At 49.5% G+C, this 17758-nt stretch overlaps 1 protein-coding gene across 1 annotated transcript in view; it reads right to left on the bottom strand.

The window, feature by feature from the left end:
• The window catches only part of SLC35D1 (solute carrier family 35 member D1), a 31338-nt gene extending 18988 nt beyond the window's left edge, over window positions 1–12350 (bottom strand). Inside the window, exons 1-7 of the mRNA XM_029046456.2 lie at window positions 12000–12350; window positions 8409–8442; window positions 8225–8311; window positions 7254–7321; window positions 5251–5322; window positions 4735–4803; window positions 2789–2891 (exon numbers count right to left, since the gene is read on the bottom strand). Coding sequence (XP_028902289.1) covers window positions 2789–2891; window positions 4735–4803; window positions 5251–5322; window positions 7254–7321; window positions 8225–8311; window positions 8409–8442; window positions 12000–12235 — 669 coding nt within the window. The 5' untranslated portion in view covers window positions 12236–12350. The remainder of the gene's footprint in view (window positions 1–2788; window positions 2892–4734; window positions 4804–5250; window positions 5323–7253; window positions 7322–8224; window positions 8312–8408; window positions 8443–11999) is intronic.
• Between the last annotated feature and the right edge of the window lie 5408 nt (window positions 12351–17758).

The raw sequence follows: 17758 nt of genomic DNA, 5'->3' as shown, positions 1-17758 counted from the left end.
ATGGGTCTGAACGCAAAATAACAGTTGCCAGTTACTGGCTATCGGCTAAAATTAGGGATCCTGTTACTTACAATAACAACAATACTGATGGTATTTGTTAAGCGCTTACTATGCAGCACGGCTTAGTGGAAAGAGGCCGGGCTTGGGAGTCAGAGGTCGTGGGTTCTAATCTCGGCTCCTCCACTTGTCAGCTCTGTGGCTTTGGGCAAGTCACTTCACTTCTTGGTCCCTCAGTTCCCTCATCTGTAAAATGGGGATTAAGACTATGAGCCCTTTGTGGGACATCCCGATAGCCCCGTATTTACCCCAGCGTTTAGAAGAGTGCTTGGCACAGCATAAGCACTTAAATACCATCATCATCATGTGCCATGCACTGTACTAAGCACTGGGGTAAATACAAGCAAATCGGGTGGGACACAGTCCCAGGGGAGGGGGGCTCAGTCTCCATCTCCGTTCTCCAGATGAGGTAACGGAGGCCCAGAGAAGTGACGTGACTTACCCAAGGTCACACAGCAGACGAGTGGCGGGGGGGGGGGGGGAGAGTGGTGTTCCTCTCCCCACCTCTCCTCCCGTGTTCAGTTTAAACCTGCCCACCCTACTGCGTGGTTGGAGATACGCACGCTCACCGTGCACTCGACTCCAGCATGGCCCTGGGCCGTCGTCAGCCCCTAACAAACTGTGGCCAAAGAGCCCACCCACCTCGGCGAAACCCTATCTATAAGCTACAACCGTGAGGCGAATCCGCCTCAGAACCTGAACTCTGAGTTTCAGGACGGGGTGCTCACGCTGCCCCGGTGAGGGACGGCACGAAGGCGGGCCAGAGAAGCACCCTACTTCTCATCAACGGCCTAAAACACACAAGAAGGGTCTTAGGCTGCCAAGGCCACTACTCGCTTTCCCAAAATCGGGCCCCCAAAACCTTGGATGTAGTGGACGCTCAGAAGCAGGATCAACTAGAATATAGGCAATGGATTGGACATCTCGGTTTGTCAACTCTATTTAATAATTGTGGCACTTGTTAAGTGCTTACTATGTGCCAGGTGCTGTACTAAGTGCTGGGGTGGGTATAAGCAAACGGTTTGCTCACAGTCCCATCCCCACAACATATATGTATATATCTGTAATTTATTTATATTAATGTCTCTTACCCCCTCTAGACGGCAAGCTCGTTGTGTTTAGGGAATGTGTCCGTCTGCTGTTATACTGTCCTCTCCCAAGTGCTTAGTACAGTGCTCTGCACACAGCAAGTGCTCAGTAAATACGACTGAATGAATGAATCCCCATTTACACAGATATGGTTACTAAGGCTCAGAGAAGTGCAGTGACTTGGCCAAGGTCACAAACTGGACAAGTGGCAGACTCGGGATTAGAACCCAGGTCTTTCTGACTCCCAGGCCATGTGCTTTAAGCTTTCAGTTATCCACCTATCTTTCCTTTTCCTTCTTCCGTTTCTCTGAAAATCACATTGCGCCTCTCAGCACTCGTCCGCTCGACTGTATATATCTTTACCACCCTATTTATTTTCTTTATTTTGTTTAATGAGATGTACATCACCCTGATTCTATCTAGATGCCAGTGTTTTTATGACATGTTCTTCCCCTTGACTCTATTTATTGCCATCGTTCTTGTCTGTCCGTCTCCCCCGATTAGACCGTGAGCCCGTCAAACGGCAGGGACCGTCTCTATCTGTTGCCGACTTGTTCATTCCAAGTGCTTAGTACAGTGCTCTGCACATAGTAAGCGCTCAATAATTACTATTGAATGAATGAATTGCGCCTGTCCCCACTGCTAGACTGTACACTCCTCGAGAAAAGGGATCACGTTTAATGTTGATGGTATTTGTTAAGCGCTTACTATGTGCCAAGCACTGTTCTAAGCGCTGGGGGTGGAGGGGAATACAAGGTAGTCAGGTTGTCCCACATGGGGCTCACAATCTTAATCTCCATTTTACAGATGAGGTAACTGAGGCACAGAGAAGTTAAGTGATTTGCCCAAAGTCACACATCTAACAAGTGACAGAGCCATGACCTCTGACTCCCAAGCCCGTGCTCTTTCCACTGAGCCATGCCGCTTCTCTACCTAATCTTTACCTAGTTCTTTACCAACTCTATTGTGCCGTACTCTCCCAGGGGATTAGTCCAGTGCTCTGCACACAGTCGGAGCTCAATTCATTCATTCAGTAGTATTTATTGAGCACTTACTATGTGCAGAGCACTGTACTAAGTGCTTGAAACGGACAATTCGGCAACAGATAGAGACAATTCCTCCCCAATGATGGGCTCGCAGTCTAAACTCCTCCGAGAGGCCTTTCCAGATTGAGCTACCCCTTCCCCCTTCACCTCCCCTCAGCTAATCCCCCTTTCCCTCTGCTCCTCCCCTGGTCCCTTCCCCTCCCCCAGCACTGTGCTCATTTGTATATATTTTATTACCCTATTTATTTTGCTGAGGTGTCCATCCCCTTGATTCTATTTATTGTGATTATGTTGTCTTGTTTTTGTACGTCTGTGTCCCCGGATTAGACCGTGAGCCCGTCACTGGGCAGGGATTGTCTCTATCTGTTGCCGAATTGTACATTCCAAGCGCTTAGTCCAGTGCTCTGCACAGAGAAAGCGCTCAATAAATACTACTGAATGAATGAACAGTTATTGAGCAGCTCACAACTACTATGGATGGTTTGAAACGGGTACTAGGTACACAGTAAAAACTTAATCCCATCACCAGTCTCCTTATTACAAATGGATTCTCCATTCCCAGGAGGCTCTGCCAACATTGAGGTATCCTGACCCACCTTCGAATCCAGTTTCTGCTTGACGTACGCCCCGTTGGCCGCGGTCAGGACGTCGTTCACCAAGATGAAGACGTACCCTTCCAGGTCAAATGCCAGGTCCGAGCTGCAAGGAAAGGAGGAAGATGCACCCCCACTCTTCACACGTTCTAATCCTCAGAGCTGCAAGGAACGGAGAGCGCCGGGCTCCTCGTTTAATGCGCTCGCTCAGGTCCGAAACCGGGAAGTCAACAACAAGGGATCGGTAGCTCCATCGCAGCTGCTGGATGGGCATTGGGGCCCGCTGCGCACACCGCCCAAGTTTCGGACCCTAACCCGGGAGGCTGCAATATGCAAAGCACTGTGCTCACTTTTTAGGGGGAATAACGCCTAACAAACACATCAGTTGTGCTGGCAGTAGACTGGAAGCACTTTGGCGGAGAGATGGGGGAGGAGGTGCAGGGGTTGAGCTGACTTTAACCTCTGGAGTGCTCTTTCCCCAGTGCTCGGGACAGTGCTCCACATACAGTAGGTGTTCACTGATTGATTACCGGTAGTCTGTTCTCCGATAAGGGATCATTAGGATGAGAAGCAGTGTGGCTTATTGGATAGAGCATGGGCCTGGGAGTCAGAAGGACCTGGGTTCTAATCCCAGCTCCGCCACATGTCTGCTGTGTGACCCTGGATGAGCCACTTCTCTGGGCCTCAGTTGCCTCATCTGTAAATTGGGGATTAAGAGTGTGAGCCCCATGTGGGACAGGGCCTGTGTCCAACCTAATTAACCTGTATCTACCCCACTGCTTAGAACAGTGCTTGGCGCATAGTAAGCACTTAACAATTACCGTTATATTATTATTAACCTGATGTGATACACCCAGGCCTCCCCAGGAGAAGGTGGTTATGAAGTCCTATCATCACCCCAGCTCCATTTGTCGGCTGTGTGACCTTGGGCAAGTCACTTCACTTCCTCTGTGCCTCGGTCACCTCATCTGGAAAATTGGAGTTGAAACTGGGAGCCCCATATGGGATAGGGACTATGTCCAATCCAATTATCTTGTATCTACCTTGGTGCTTAGCACAGTGCCTGGCACATAGTAAGCACTTAACAAATACCACTATTATTATTAGTAGTAGTAGTAGTACTGTTAGACTTGGAAGAATCCCAATTGACCCAACTTTCATCACCCCCCAAGAAGTTGATTGTAAGCTCCCTGAGGGCAGGGAATCAGGGTCTTGTTTTTGGGACATAGCTCTTACATATGTATCTATCATTTATCTATTTTTAATAATAATAATAATAATGTTGGTATTTGTTAAGCGCTTACTATGTGCAGAGCACTGTTCTAAGCGCTGGGGTAAACACAGGGGAATCAGGTTGTCCCACGTGGGGCTCACAGTCTTAATCCCCATTTTACAGATGAGGTAACTGAGGCCCAGAGAAGTTAAGTGACTTGCCCACAGTCACACAGCTGACAAGTGGCAGAGCTGGGATTTGAACTCATGAGCCCTGACTCCAAAGCCCGTGCTCTTTCCACTGCGCCACGCTGCTTCTCATATCTATCTTCCCTTTTAAACTGTAAGGACGTATCTATCAACTCTGTTGTACTGTACTCGCCCAGGTGCTTGTATGGGGCTCTGTGCCCACTATAAATGTTCAAAAAACGCCAGATACTCTCTGAACATTAATGGCATTTACTAATATTATTACATGTCCGGCACCATGCTGGCCACTGGGGTAGACGGAAGAGAATCAGATCAGAGAGCGTCCATCCTATGAGAGGGCTCAAGATCTAAAAAGTAAGGAGAACAGGAATCTTCTCCCCGTTTCCCAGATGAGACGCAGAGAGGTTAGGCGACTTGCCCGATGACACACAGCAACCCAGTGGCTGAGCTGGGACTAGGACCCAGATTCCAGAGTTCCACACTCTCTCCAGTTAATTCTGTGGTCGGTCAAGTAGAGAGCATCTTACCTGGCAGCTACAAATGCACCAATAATCATCGCAAAAACAGTCATCTGGATACTCCAAGAAAAGGTCTTTCTGAAATGAAAACATAGATTACACAAAATTCTATGAAAAAGAAAAAAAAAATTCACACTGACATCACCCGGGGGAAATCACTGTACCATTGAAAGGCCCGACAACTTTGAGGGACACAGAATTTTCTTTCCCGAAAACTGTGCCAACACAAGGTAAACTCGGCTGGCAGGATTACCGTCGTGGATTTCTAAAGATAATTCTTCTATTTTCTCTGCAATTCAGAGCCCAGAGGCTGTGAATTCTGAATGCACAAAAGTACTATATAAACGGATGGTGGGGAGGGGTAAGGTTTCCCAAATTCCTTACATGCCAAAAGGTAACTCAACAAACACATTCAGGAGCCCAGAAGCTATGGGTAACATCTTCAACATCTTCCCAGTGGCCACTTGCAACAACCAACTATTAGTCGGGGGGAATGGTTAGATGGAATTAAGAAATATGGCTCACTTGAGTAGAACGCCTTCTGCAAACATTGTAAACAGAATGGAGAATCTTCTTAGAACTGTAAACATTGGCAAGCTGGCAAGAAAAAAAAAAGTCACTAGGTGAAAGAACACTTTATTTTTTTTAAAAAAAAATATCAAAACCACATACACTTGGCTCACCTCCCAAATTTAAAAAGGCCAAGCTGCTCCATCCCCCAAGAGACCCTCTCCTAGTACAGCAAGACACACAGTCCGTTGTGCTAGGATTTGGTGGTTGTGTTCGGGAAGAACCACGTTGTAGAAATCACCCCCTGACCAGAGCCAAACAGTAGACAGAACTGTATTTTCTTACGTTGAATTAACACGTGCCAGCTCGGGAAATTGCAAAACAGATGCGTGCTGGGGGAAGAACATTTTCCAATTCTCCCGGGGCACTCTACTCATTCAAATATATTTACTGAGTGCTTACTCTGCGCGGAGCACTGTACTAAGCGCTTGGGAGCACACAATACAATAAACACACACATTCCCTGCCCACGGCGAGCTTAGTCATCCGATCGGGAGATGAAAATGGATGAACTGAATGTACGTGATCACCTTCCTGACACAAATTCAGGATGACCTTGACTATTCTCCTCGGCCACATCAGCCTCCTGATATTTCAACAGAAAAGGGCCCTTCCATCCACCTCTCCCTCCATCTGTCCATCTATCCATTCATCTTTTCCTCCCCATCCACCCCACAAAGAGGATAGACACCTCCGGCAAAAGGCAACCCGACTAACCAGTTATTCCGAAACATTCCCAGCTCTCCTGCGATATAAGGACATGGGCAAGAATGTCTTCGGTCAGCTTTCGGGGGATGGGTCAGATGGGCATCTCTCAGCAAGATGCTGGTCTCCCCCCACCCATACATTTTGCAAGACACTTACCCCCTTCCCCCACCCCTCCAAACTGCCCTCACCCCAGGGTCACCCCTAGCACTCAGCATACAGTCCTGGGGAACCGGTTCTTTCATCGCAAGGGAGCCCCAGGATTCCTCGGGCGGAGCCTAAACTGCTTAAAATAATAATAATAATAATAATGGTATTTGTTAAGCGCCTACTATGTGTCGAGCACTGCTCCAAGCACTGGGGTAAATACAAGCTGATGAGGCTAGACAGAGGCCCTGTCCCACATGGGGCTCAGAGTTTTAATCCCCATTTGACAGATGAGGTAACTGGCACAGAGAAATGAAGTGACTTACAGGGTCACACAGCAGAAAAGGGGCACAGCCGGGATTAGAACCCAGGTCCATGCTCTATCCACTAGGCCATGCTTTTTCCTGGGAAGCAACTGGGCCAGTGCATGGGAGTCATGGTGGGGAAAAAAGAAGAGAAATTCTGGCTGAAGTAGAGTGCCTGGCACATAGTAAGTGCTTAACAAATACCATTATTATTATTACCATTAAATTCATTTTCATATTCGTGGGAGGAGAGGAGGTTCTCTTTGTTACCTAAGTCTGTGGGAGAAACTAAGGTTTGGATTCCTGGCTCTGTACCCCACCCACACTTAGAGCGTAAGGTATTTTGCCCAGGGCGAGAGATTTTTGTACAGCATTAAAATAATTCCAAACAGAAAAACCAAGCAACTTGCTCCTCAGCCAGTTTTCCAGAGCAGGAACTCAAAAGACATTCAGTGGCTCTTAGGGCATTTCACAGTGCGGGGAAATCTTTCTGCCTCTCTTCTGCTCCCACCCCAAGCCAGCTTCTTCTTTAAGCCTGAAGGCTTGGGGATAGAATATGCAACAGATCAGTCACATTGAGACGCAAACAAACAGGCAACAGATGCAGAGAAACTGGCCGGCTCCTCCAGAACTGGGGCTCCTTGCTGACTAGTTAGTCAAAAACAAAGCCACCTCTGGATGTCTTTTCATTCCCCAAAGGCCCATCTTTCCCCAGATCCAGTACTGTTCTTCTTGGATGGTCAAGTATAATTTCCATGAGATACTGCATGATCCTCAGAAGCAGGTGAAAAGTATACATACTTCAGTTTCTTTGTGCTGAACAGTCCTGTGATTTGGTTCCCAAAATACAGGAGAGGTAGTGGAAATGTCTGGAAAAGTAAAGGAAAAAAAAGGGGGGGGAGGGGGAGGAGGGTAAGGCCCCAATAAAGAAAGGTCTCCAAAACCGGGCCCACAGGTGATCTGAGTTTTTTTCCCCCAGGGTGGCACAGTCTGATTTGTTTTCCCAAGCACTCCCGACACCACTTTGCTGACCAATTGATTGACGGTATTTAGTGAGCGGCTGCATGCAAAACGCTGGATTAAGCGTTTGGGAGCGTACGACAGTGATGAGAAACCAGCGGTATGAGGCAGGGGGAGAGAGGTGGGCACCGAAGTCACTGACAGGCAAAAGCAGCTACGACGACTGCACGGCACAGGGTTATCTAGGCCGAATTGAAACCGCCAAACACACTCAAAAAGCAAAAAGTCGTTGGTTATGAAAAAAAAATTTCCAAAGCCTATGGCTTTCATATGTCTGTATGGGGGCGGGGGAAGGCATCCCCCCTTCATGGAAAAGCTACCATAAAATGAGTCAGGCTGATAAGAACATAAAAATTGATAGATGAACACAGTCAATTTAGAGCCTAATAGAAGAAATACATATATGTTAGTCTCCCTGATAATGATAGAGCATTAAAGACCAAGAATCAAATTCCCATTTTGTTCTCTCTTAATGAAGACCCTAGGGTTCCACTTTATCTCAAGCTTATTCACCGCTCCCAACACTATTATTTCCAGCATACGCACATGTCTCACACACAACAAGCCTATCTTTTTTCACCTTGTTCGTCCCACGCGCACACCGTGTCCATATTCTCGACTCTGAGTGGACACGATCTAGATTTAGTCCATCCATGGGCGAGGCTGAGAGTTTGAAACATGGAAGGAAAAGCCAAAACAAGGCTTTTAAATGAGAGTCCTATCAGTTAATTGACTTTTCCTACACGGCTTACCTTTCGAGGTATATTTCTGTCCAAGTCAGGAAATTTTACCACCCTGAGGGCCTTTCCCACCCAGAGAACAAGCACAGTGGCCAACATCTGTAAAGGACGAACAGACCTTTGCTGTTAAACCGTACAGATTCAGCACTGTTGACAGAACATTACAAACCATTTAATATGTAAAATTCCAACTCACCTGACCAAGTCCAACACATAGTGAGGAAGGAAACCTATAGATTTTTGAAAAAAAAACAAAAAAAAGAAAAACAGAACAAGAAACCCAAGTCAGTAAGCCCTGAAGCTTCTGAGAAACCTACTGCTATAGCAATACAGTGCTATTTAGCCCACTGCTCTGTACACAAAGGGTGCTCAATAAATACCATAGATTGATGGATGGATTGAGCAGAGATCTTGGTGGGCAATGTAGAAATGGAGTCAAAGTTGGTGCAAAGACCCAGGCTTAAGAAATGCAAACTTTGGTTTAAAAAAAAAAAAGATAATAATAAAGAAATATCAAACTTGTGGCCTAACTGGGTTCTTCTGGTGTCTGGTTGCTTGCCAAGAGCTGTGACTCTTTAGCTCTAGGAGGGCATCTGTCTGGTCTTGCACAGCTACAAGTTCAGTTGATGCTTTCAACAGATTCATTTTTTTACGGAAGTTAAAACGCAACGGTTTTATATGAAGGCAGACACATACATATGCATACATATCTATATATTTACACACACACGCATTTCTGCATCAGGGTTCCAGCGCATTACGAATGATGATTTTATGTCCTTTTTAAAAACAAAAATCTCCCCGTGCCTCCCAGGCGAAAGACAGGCACGTCATTAATCAAATGCGAGCCACTCACGCACTTGGACCCCGAACTAAAAAACAAATCTAGAAATGGTTGGTTGGGGAGCGGAAGGCGGAAAGGGGAGGGTGGTGGTTGTTTTTAAATCCGTCTGTGCTCATCTCACTGTAACACACAAGCACACACACACAGCCCTCCCTGCCCCAAGTTTGTCACGACCCCATTCGAGTGGAGCCACCCCGACAAGTCCCTCGTTTAGAGGTTATGCCAGGACAATTCTCCCCGTTGGGAATGCTTCAATCAATCAATCAATCAATGGCATTTTTTGAGCACAGCACGGAACTAAGCTCGTGGGCAAAAACAATTCTGTCAGCGGTACTTATGAAGCACTGTGTGCGCAGTACTGAGCCAAGCGCTTGGTAATAATAATGATAATGTTGGTATTTGTTAAGCGCTTACTATGTGCCGAGCACTGTTCTAAGCGCTGGGGTAGACACAGGGGAATCAGGTTGTCCCACGTGGGGCTCACAGTCTTAATCCCCATTTTACAGATGAGGGAACTGAGGCACAGAGAAGTTAAGTGACCTGCCCACAGTCACACAGCTGACAAGTGGCAGAGCTGGGATTCGAACTCATGAGCCCTGACACCAAAGCCCGTGCTCTTTCCACTGAGCCACGCTGCTTCTCTAATGGTAGAGTACAACACACTCAACGGTATTTACTGAGTGTTTACTGTGTGCAGGGCACTGAGCCAAGCGCTTGGTATAGTAAAATACAATCAACTGTATTTATTGAACACGCAGTGCGTAGCACTGAACTAAAAGCTGGGGAGAGTACGGTACAGTCAACAGTATTTATTGAGCGCTTACGGTGTGAGGAGCGCTGAACTAAGCGCTTGGTAGAGTGCAATACAATCAACGGTCTTTATTGCGCTCTTATGGCATTTGTTCAGCGCTTCTTCCCCTAGCTCTTGACTGTTCTGCTGCTTCCCATCCTTCTCTTGTGGACAAGGCTGAGGAATGCCTTGTTTTGCGAGGAGAAGCAGCGTGGCTGAGTCCGGGCTTGGGAGTCAGAGGTCGTGGGTTCTAATCCCAGCTCCGCCACATGTCAGCTTTGTGACTTTGGGCAAGCTGATTCACTTCTCTGAGCCTCAGTTCCCTCATCTGCAAAATGGGGGTTAAGTCTGTGAGCCCCACCTGGGACAACCTGAATACCTTGTATCGACCCCAGCGTTTAGAACAGTGCTTGGCACATAGTAAGCCCCTAACAAATACCATTATTATGTGGCAGGCACCGTCCAGCGCTTAGTACAGTGTCCGGCACCCAGTAAGCACTGAATAAATACCAGGATTACTATTATATACTACTATATAATAGTAACGATAATAATGATGGTATTTGGTAGGTGATTACTATAATAATGATGGCATTTATTAAGTGCTTACTATGTGCAGAGCACTGTTCTAAGCGCTGGATTACTTTGTGCTAAGCACTCTCCCGTGCTTAGTACAGTGCCTGGCACCCGGTAAGCACTGAATATCACATGGATTATTATAATAATAATAGTGGTATTTGTTAAGTGCATTATTACTATATGCCACGCACTGTCTAGCGCTTAGCACAATGCCTGGCACCCAGTAAGTGCTGAATAAATATCATAAAGATTACTATAATAATAATGATGATAACAATGATGGTATTTGTTCAGTGCTTACTATGCGCCAGGCACTGTACTAAGCGCTGGGGTGGACACAAGCAGATCGGGTTAGGCACAGTCCCTGTCCCGCCTGGGGCTCGCAGTCTTCATCCCCATTTTACAGAGGAGGGAACTGGGGTGCAGAGAAGTTAGGTGACTTGCCCAAGGCCACACAGCAGACAGTCCCCAATTTACAGATGAGGCCCAGAGAAGTGACTTCCCAAAGCCACAATGCAGATTTAACCCCCAATTTACAGATGTAGTAACTGAGACCCATAGAGGTGACTTGCCCAAAGCCACATAAGCAGATTTAGTCTCCAATTTATAGATGCTGTAACTGGGGCCCAGAGAGGTGACTTGCCCAAGGCCACATAGGCAGACGTAACTTCCATTTTACAGATGCAGTAACTGAGGCCCAGAGAGGTGACGTGCCCAAAGCCACATAGCAGATTTAATCTCCAATTTATAGACGTAGTAACTGAGGCCCAGAAAAACGAGTAGTAGAAAGAGCCCGGGCTGGGGAGTCCGGGGTCATGGGTTCGAATCCCCGCTCTGCCACTTGTCTGCTGTGAGACTGTGGGCGAGTCACTTCACTTCTCTGGGCCTCAGTGACCTCATCTGTAAAATGGGGATTAACTGTGAGCCTCCCGTGGGACCACCTGATGACCCTGTCTCTCCCCCGGCGCTTAGCACAGTGCTCGGCACACAGTAAGCGCTTAACAGACACCAACATTATTATTCACTTCTCTGGGCCTCAGTGGCCTCATCTGTAAAATGGGGATGAAGACTGAGCCTCCCGTGGGACCACCTGATGACCCTGTCTCTCCCCCAGCGCTTAGAACAGGGCTCTGCACCTAGTAGGCGCTTCACAAATACCAACATCACTACTTAGCCTCCCTGGGCCTCAGTTCCCTCATCTGTAAAATGGGGACGAAGGCGGGGAGCCCCTCGGGGGACCACCTGATGACCCTGTCTCTCCCCCAGCGCTTAGAACAGGGCTCTGCACCTAGTAGGCGCTTCACAAATACCAACATCACTACTTAGCTTCTCTGGGCCTCAGTGATCTCATCTGTAAAATGGGGACGAAGACGGGGAGCCCCTCGGGGGACCAGCTGATGACCCTGTCTCTCCCCCAGCGCTTAGAACAGGGCTCTGCACCTAGTAAGCGCTTCACAAATACCAACACGATTATTATTATTAGGAAGGCATGGGTAGGCCCAGAGGCGGGGCCGGGAGCCGGTCCTGGCTCCCGGGCCCGGCTGTGGTCACGTCCCCTGGGCGGGCCCGGGTACCTGTATCCGGTGAGGACGCTCTTGTTGACGACGACGATGAGGAAGGAGCTGAGGCCGTAGAAGGCGGCGGCCAGCAGCTTGAGGAAGCCCGTCAGCCGGTCGGCCGCCGCCATGGCCGCGGCCCCCTGGTCGTGGCGGTCCTCCGCCTCCTCCTCCTCATGTCTGGGAGGGGAGGCTCCGGCGGGGGCTTCTCCTGTCGGCCGGGCCCGCTGACGTCGTCGACCAACTTCCGCCATGGCGGGCGCTCCGCCTCAGGCGGCCTCCGGGCCGGGCCGCGGAGGCTTCTGGGACGGAGCCGGGGGCCGCGGAGGCTTCTGGGACGGAGCCGGGGGCCGCGGAGGCTTCTGGGCCCTGACGCCGCCGACAGGAGACCGAGGTGGTGGGGGGGGGGGGGTAGAAACAGGGTGGAGGGGGAAAAGGCAGGGCCGAGCGCGCATGCGCCCTCCTGGGCGGCCTCGGCGCAGGGGGGGCTGGTGCGCATGCGCCCTCCTGGGCGGCGCTCGGCGGCGCGCACGTCCGAGCGGAGGACGCGCACGCCCGGATGGGGCCGCGCACGCCCCGACGGGGCCGCGCACGCCCGGCCTGCTCTCGCCCCGCCCCTCCTGGGAGCCTTGCTGCTGCTCCTAGTAATAGTAATGATGTTGGTATTTGTTAAGCGCTTACTAGGTGCAGAGCACTGTTCTAAGCGCTGGGGGAGATCCAGGGTCATCAGGCTGTCCCACGTGAGGCTCCCAGTCTTCATCCCCATTTTCCAGATGAGGTCACTGAGGCCCAGAGAATGATGGTAGTTGTTAAGCGCTTACTATGTGCAGAGCACTGTTCTAAGCGCTGGGGTAGATACAGGGGAATCAGGTTGTCCCACGTGGGGCTCACAGACTTCATCCCCATTTTACAGATGAGGTAACTGAGGCACAGAGAAGTGAAGCGACTTGCCCACAGTCACATAGCTGGCAAGTGGCAGAGCTGAGATTTGAACTCATGACCTCTGACTCCCAAGCCCGGGCTCTTTCCACTGAGCCACGCTGCTTCTCTAAGTGAAGTGACTCGCCCACAGTCACCCCGCTGACCAGTGGCAGAGCCGGGAGTCGAACCCATGACCCCTGACTCCCAAGCCCAGGCTCTTTCCACTGAGCAATGCTGCTTCCCATAATAATGTTGGTATTGGTTAAGCGCTTACTATTCATTCAATAGTATTTATTGAGCGTTTACTATGTGCAGAGCACTGTACTAAGCGCTTGGAATGAACAAGTCGGCAACAGGTAGAGACAGTCTGTTCTAAGCGCTGGGGGGGATAGAGGCTGATCAGGATGTCCCACGTGGGACTCACTGTTTTGATCCCGTGGCTCAGCGGAAAGAGCCCGGGCTTGGGAGTCAGAGGCCATGGGTTCGAATCCCAGCTCTGCCACTTGTCAGCTGTGTGACTTTGGTCAAGTCACTTCACTTCTCTGTGTCTCAGTGACCTCATCTGGAAAATGGGGATGAAGTCTGTGAGCCTCACGTGGGACAACCTGATGACCCTGTATTTACCCCAGCAGTGAGAACAGTGCTCTGCACCTAGTAAGCGCTTAACAAATACCAACATTATTATCCCCATTTTATAGATGAGGGAACTGAGGCACAGAGAAGTGAAGTGACTTTGCCCACAGTCACACAGCTGACAAGCGGCGGAGCCGGAATTAGAACCCATGAACTCTGACTCCCAAGCCCGGGCTCTTTCCACTGAGTCATGCTGCTTCTTTAAAAATAGCATCATAGATAATAATAATAATAATAATTTTGGTATTTGTTAAGCGCTTACTATGTGCCAACCACTGTTCTAAGCGCTGGGGCAGATACAAGGTTATCAGGTGGTCCCACATGGGGCTCACAGTCTTCATCCCCATTTTACAGAGGCGGGAACTGAGGCCCAGAGAAGTGAAGTGACCGGCCCAAAGTCACACAGCTGATAGGTGGCGGAGTCGGGATTAGAACCCACGACCTCTGACTCCCAAACCCGGGCTCTTTCCACTAAGCCACACTGCTTCTCTATATAGATATATACACGTCATGACTATTCCTGCTCATCCTGTCCCTGTTCTTACTCCTGCTGTTGTGTTGTTACAGCACGCTCTCCCAAGCGCTTAGTACAGTGCTCTGCACACCGTAAGCGCTCAGTTAATACGATTGGCTGACTGACCACTACTGCTGGTGCTCCTATCTGCTAAATCACCTTTCATTCATTCATCCGTTCATTCAGTCGTATCTATCGAGCGCTTACTATGTGCAGAGCACTGGACTAAGCATTGGAATGTACAATTCGGCAACAGAGACCATCCCCGGCCTGACGACAAGCTCACAGTCTAAAATCTGAGAAGCAGCATGACTCCGTGGAAAGAGCCTGGGTTTAGGACTCAGGGGTCATGGGTTCTAATCCCAGCTCCGCCACTTAGCTGTGTGACTTTGGGCAAGTCACCTAACTTCTCGTTGCCTCAGTTCCCTCATCTGTAAAATGGGGATGAAGATTGTGAGCCTCACGTGGGACAACCTGATTCCCCTGTATCTACCCCAGTGCTTAGAACAGTGGTCTGCACATAGTAAGCGCTTAGCAAATACCAACATTATTACCCCAGCGCTTAGAACAGTGCTTGGCACATAGTAAGTGCTTAATAAATACCAATATTACTATTATTAAAAGGGGGAGACGGACAACAAAACAAGTAGACAGGCATCAATACCATCAAAATAGATAAATAGCATCATAGATATATACACATCATGAATATTCCTGCTCATCCTGTCCCTAGTCTTACTCCTGCTGTTGTGCTGTTATAGCGCAATCTCCCAAGTGTTGAGTACAGTGCTGTGCACACTGTAAGCGCTCAATAAATACTATTGGCTGACTGATTACTACTGCTGCTGCTCCTATCCGCTAAATCTTTCCTATCTTTCCAAAGACATCTCCCGGGAAGATCAGTCCAACCCACAGATTGGAAGAGCCCTAGGGATCCCGCCCGTACAGACCTTGCGGGCAGGGAGTGTGTCTGTTGTATTGTCGTATTGCAGTCTCATTCAATAGTATTTATTGAGCGCTTACTATGTGCAGAGCACTGTACTAAGCGCTTGGGATGAACAAGTCGGCAACAGATAGAGACAGTCCCTGCCGTTTGACGGGCTTACGGTCTAATCGGGGGAGACGGACAGACGAGAACGATGGCAATAAACAGCGTCAAGGGGAAGTCTCCCAAGCGTTTAGTACAGTGCTCTGCACACAGTAAGCGCTCAATAAGTACACCTGGCTGACTACTCCTGCTGCTCCAGCTCCTCTTGCTCCTGCATCTAATTCTACTCCTGCAGCTCCCACTCCTACTCTTTCGGCATCTACCGCTACCCCTGCTCCTACTCCTGTGGCATCTGCTCCTGCTGCTCCTACTCTACTCCTCCTGAAGCTAGTCCTCCTCCTCCTGCTCCTCCACCTGCTCCTCCTGAACCTAGTCCTGCTCCTCCAGGACCTACTCCGGCTCCTCCTGCTGCTCCTACTCTATACTCCTCCTGAACCTAGTCCTGCTCCTCCTGGACCTACTCCTCCTCCTCCTCCTGCTCCTTCTCCTCTACTTCTCCTGAACCTAGTCCTGCTCCTCCTGGACCTACTCCTCCTTCTCCTGCTCCTCCTCCTGCTGCTCCTCCTCTACTCCTCCTGAACCTAGTCCTGCTCCTCCTGGATCTATTCCTCCTCCTCCTGCTCCTCCTCCTGCTGCTCCTACTCTATACTCCTCCTGAGCCTAGTCCTGCTCCTTCTGGACCTACTCCTCCTCCTCCTCCTGCTCCTTCTCCTCTACTTCTCCTGAGCCTAGTCCTGCTCCTTCTGGACCTACTCCTCCTCCTCCTCCTGCTCCTTCTCCTCTACTTCTCCTGAACCTAGTCCTGCTCCTCCTGGACCTACTCCTCCTTCTCCTGCTCCTCCTCCTGTGCTCCTCCTCTACTCCTCCTGAACCTAGTCCTGCTCCTCCTGGACCTCCTCCTCCTCCTCCTCCTGCTCCTCTTCCTGTTGCTTCTCCTGCTCCTGCTGCTCCTCCTGGACCTACTCCTGCTCCTCCTGCTGCTCCTACTCTGCTCCTCCTGAACCTAGTCCTGCTCCTCCTGGACCTCTTCCTCCTCCTGCTCCTCCTCCTGCTGCTCCTCCTGAACCTACTCCTGCTCCTCCTGAACCTAGTCCTGCTCCTCCTGCTCCTCCTACTCTAATTCTCCTGAACCTAGTCCTGCTCCTCCTGGACCTACTCCTCCTCCTCCTCCTTCTCCTCCTCCTGCTCCTCCTACTCTACTCTTCCTGAACCTAGTCCTGCTCCTCCTGGACCTACTCCTCCTGCTTCTCCTCCTGTTGCTCCTCCTGCTCCTCCTCCTGCTGCTCCTACTCTGCTCCACCTGAACCTACTCCTGCTCCTCCTGAACCTACTCCTGCTCCTCCTGCTGCTGCTCCTCCTCCTACTGCACCTACTCCTGCTGCTTCTCCTCCTGCTCCTTCTCCTCCTCTCACTCCTACGGCACCTACTCCTGCTACACCTCCTTTTCCTCCTTTTACTCCACCTACTCCTGCTGCTCCTGGCTTTGGAGAGGGAAGGAAGAGAGCGCTGAAAAAGAGAGCAGCAAAGGCAGGGTGAGCAGTCGAATGAAGGCTTGGTACCTGAGCTGTTTTTCCTTCAGCGTCCTTCCTTCTCTCCGCTCACGCACACGTATATATACACACACCACACAATACCGCTCTCCCCTCCCTCTCGACGCACAAACACACCAGTCAGTGCCTGAAGACTGGTCTTCCCGCTCAGGCTGCCAGCGTTACTGTAAAACACAGGATCTCGTTTCAAACCCTGGGGAGTTGAACACGACACCCCAAAGCCGATGTTCTGATGTCCAAATCTGCATTAGTGGGGATTACTTTTAAACACCTGGCTGGTGGTGTAGTCACATAGCACCTGGGCATCTTTGCACTGGACAAAGGCATTTTTCAAGATAGTGCCCCCAAGTTGCCTTCATGATACTCTGTAAGTATAAGAGAGAAAGGTGCCTTTGGCAGGTTACTAGCACAATTCCACTCATGGAACAAAGGGGCTAGATGTGAAGACTGCCCTGGAGTCAGACTGACGCGAGAGGTAGGAAGGCAATAGCAGTGAATCCGACTCCAAACCCTCCCCTGAAAGTTGTGAAAAGCCAGGTTTCTGTCGGAACCACTGTTAGAGCGACAAATGTTCTGCACATACAATAAAAATGCATGCAGAAAAGACACCATCCCTGCCCAAAAGGAGCTCACAATCTAGTGGGAGAGACAGACAGTTGCAAATTGTATACCTACAGTGGGAATAAGAGGAAAATCAGATTCAACTGGTAACAACTAAAAGTAAGCAAAAAATGAAGAAATGGATGAATAGAGAAGTGGAATGAAAGGCCCAGTAATCATGTGGATGGATGGCTGATGGGTTGGCATGGAATGGCGTGACCAAGGATGGGGGAAGGAACTCACTGTGGACAGGAAATCTGTCTGTTTAATGTTCTATTGGACTCCCCAACCACTTAGTACAGTGCTCTGCTCTGCACACAGTGCTCAATAAATACAAACGACTGAATGAATGAATGACTGCCTAGTGTAGTGCCCTGCACACAGTAAGTGCTCAGTGAGATGATCAGTGGATTGAAAGAGAGGGTTTTCAGGAGGACTTTGAAGGCAGAGAAGGACATGGTCTGGCGAGTAGGAAAGGGAGGAAGTTCCAAAAAGAGGGTGTGTACAATGG

Source organism: Ornithorhynchus anatinus, chromosome 18, assembly GCF_004115215.2.
Source record: "Ornithorhynchus anatinus isolate Pmale09 chromosome 18, mOrnAna1.pri.v4, whole genome shotgun sequence".
Lineage (NCBI taxonomy): Eukaryota > Metazoa > Chordata > Mammalia > Monotremata > Ornithorhynchidae > Ornithorhynchus > Ornithorhynchus anatinus.
This window is presented reverse-complemented; position numbering and strand designations above follow the sequence as displayed.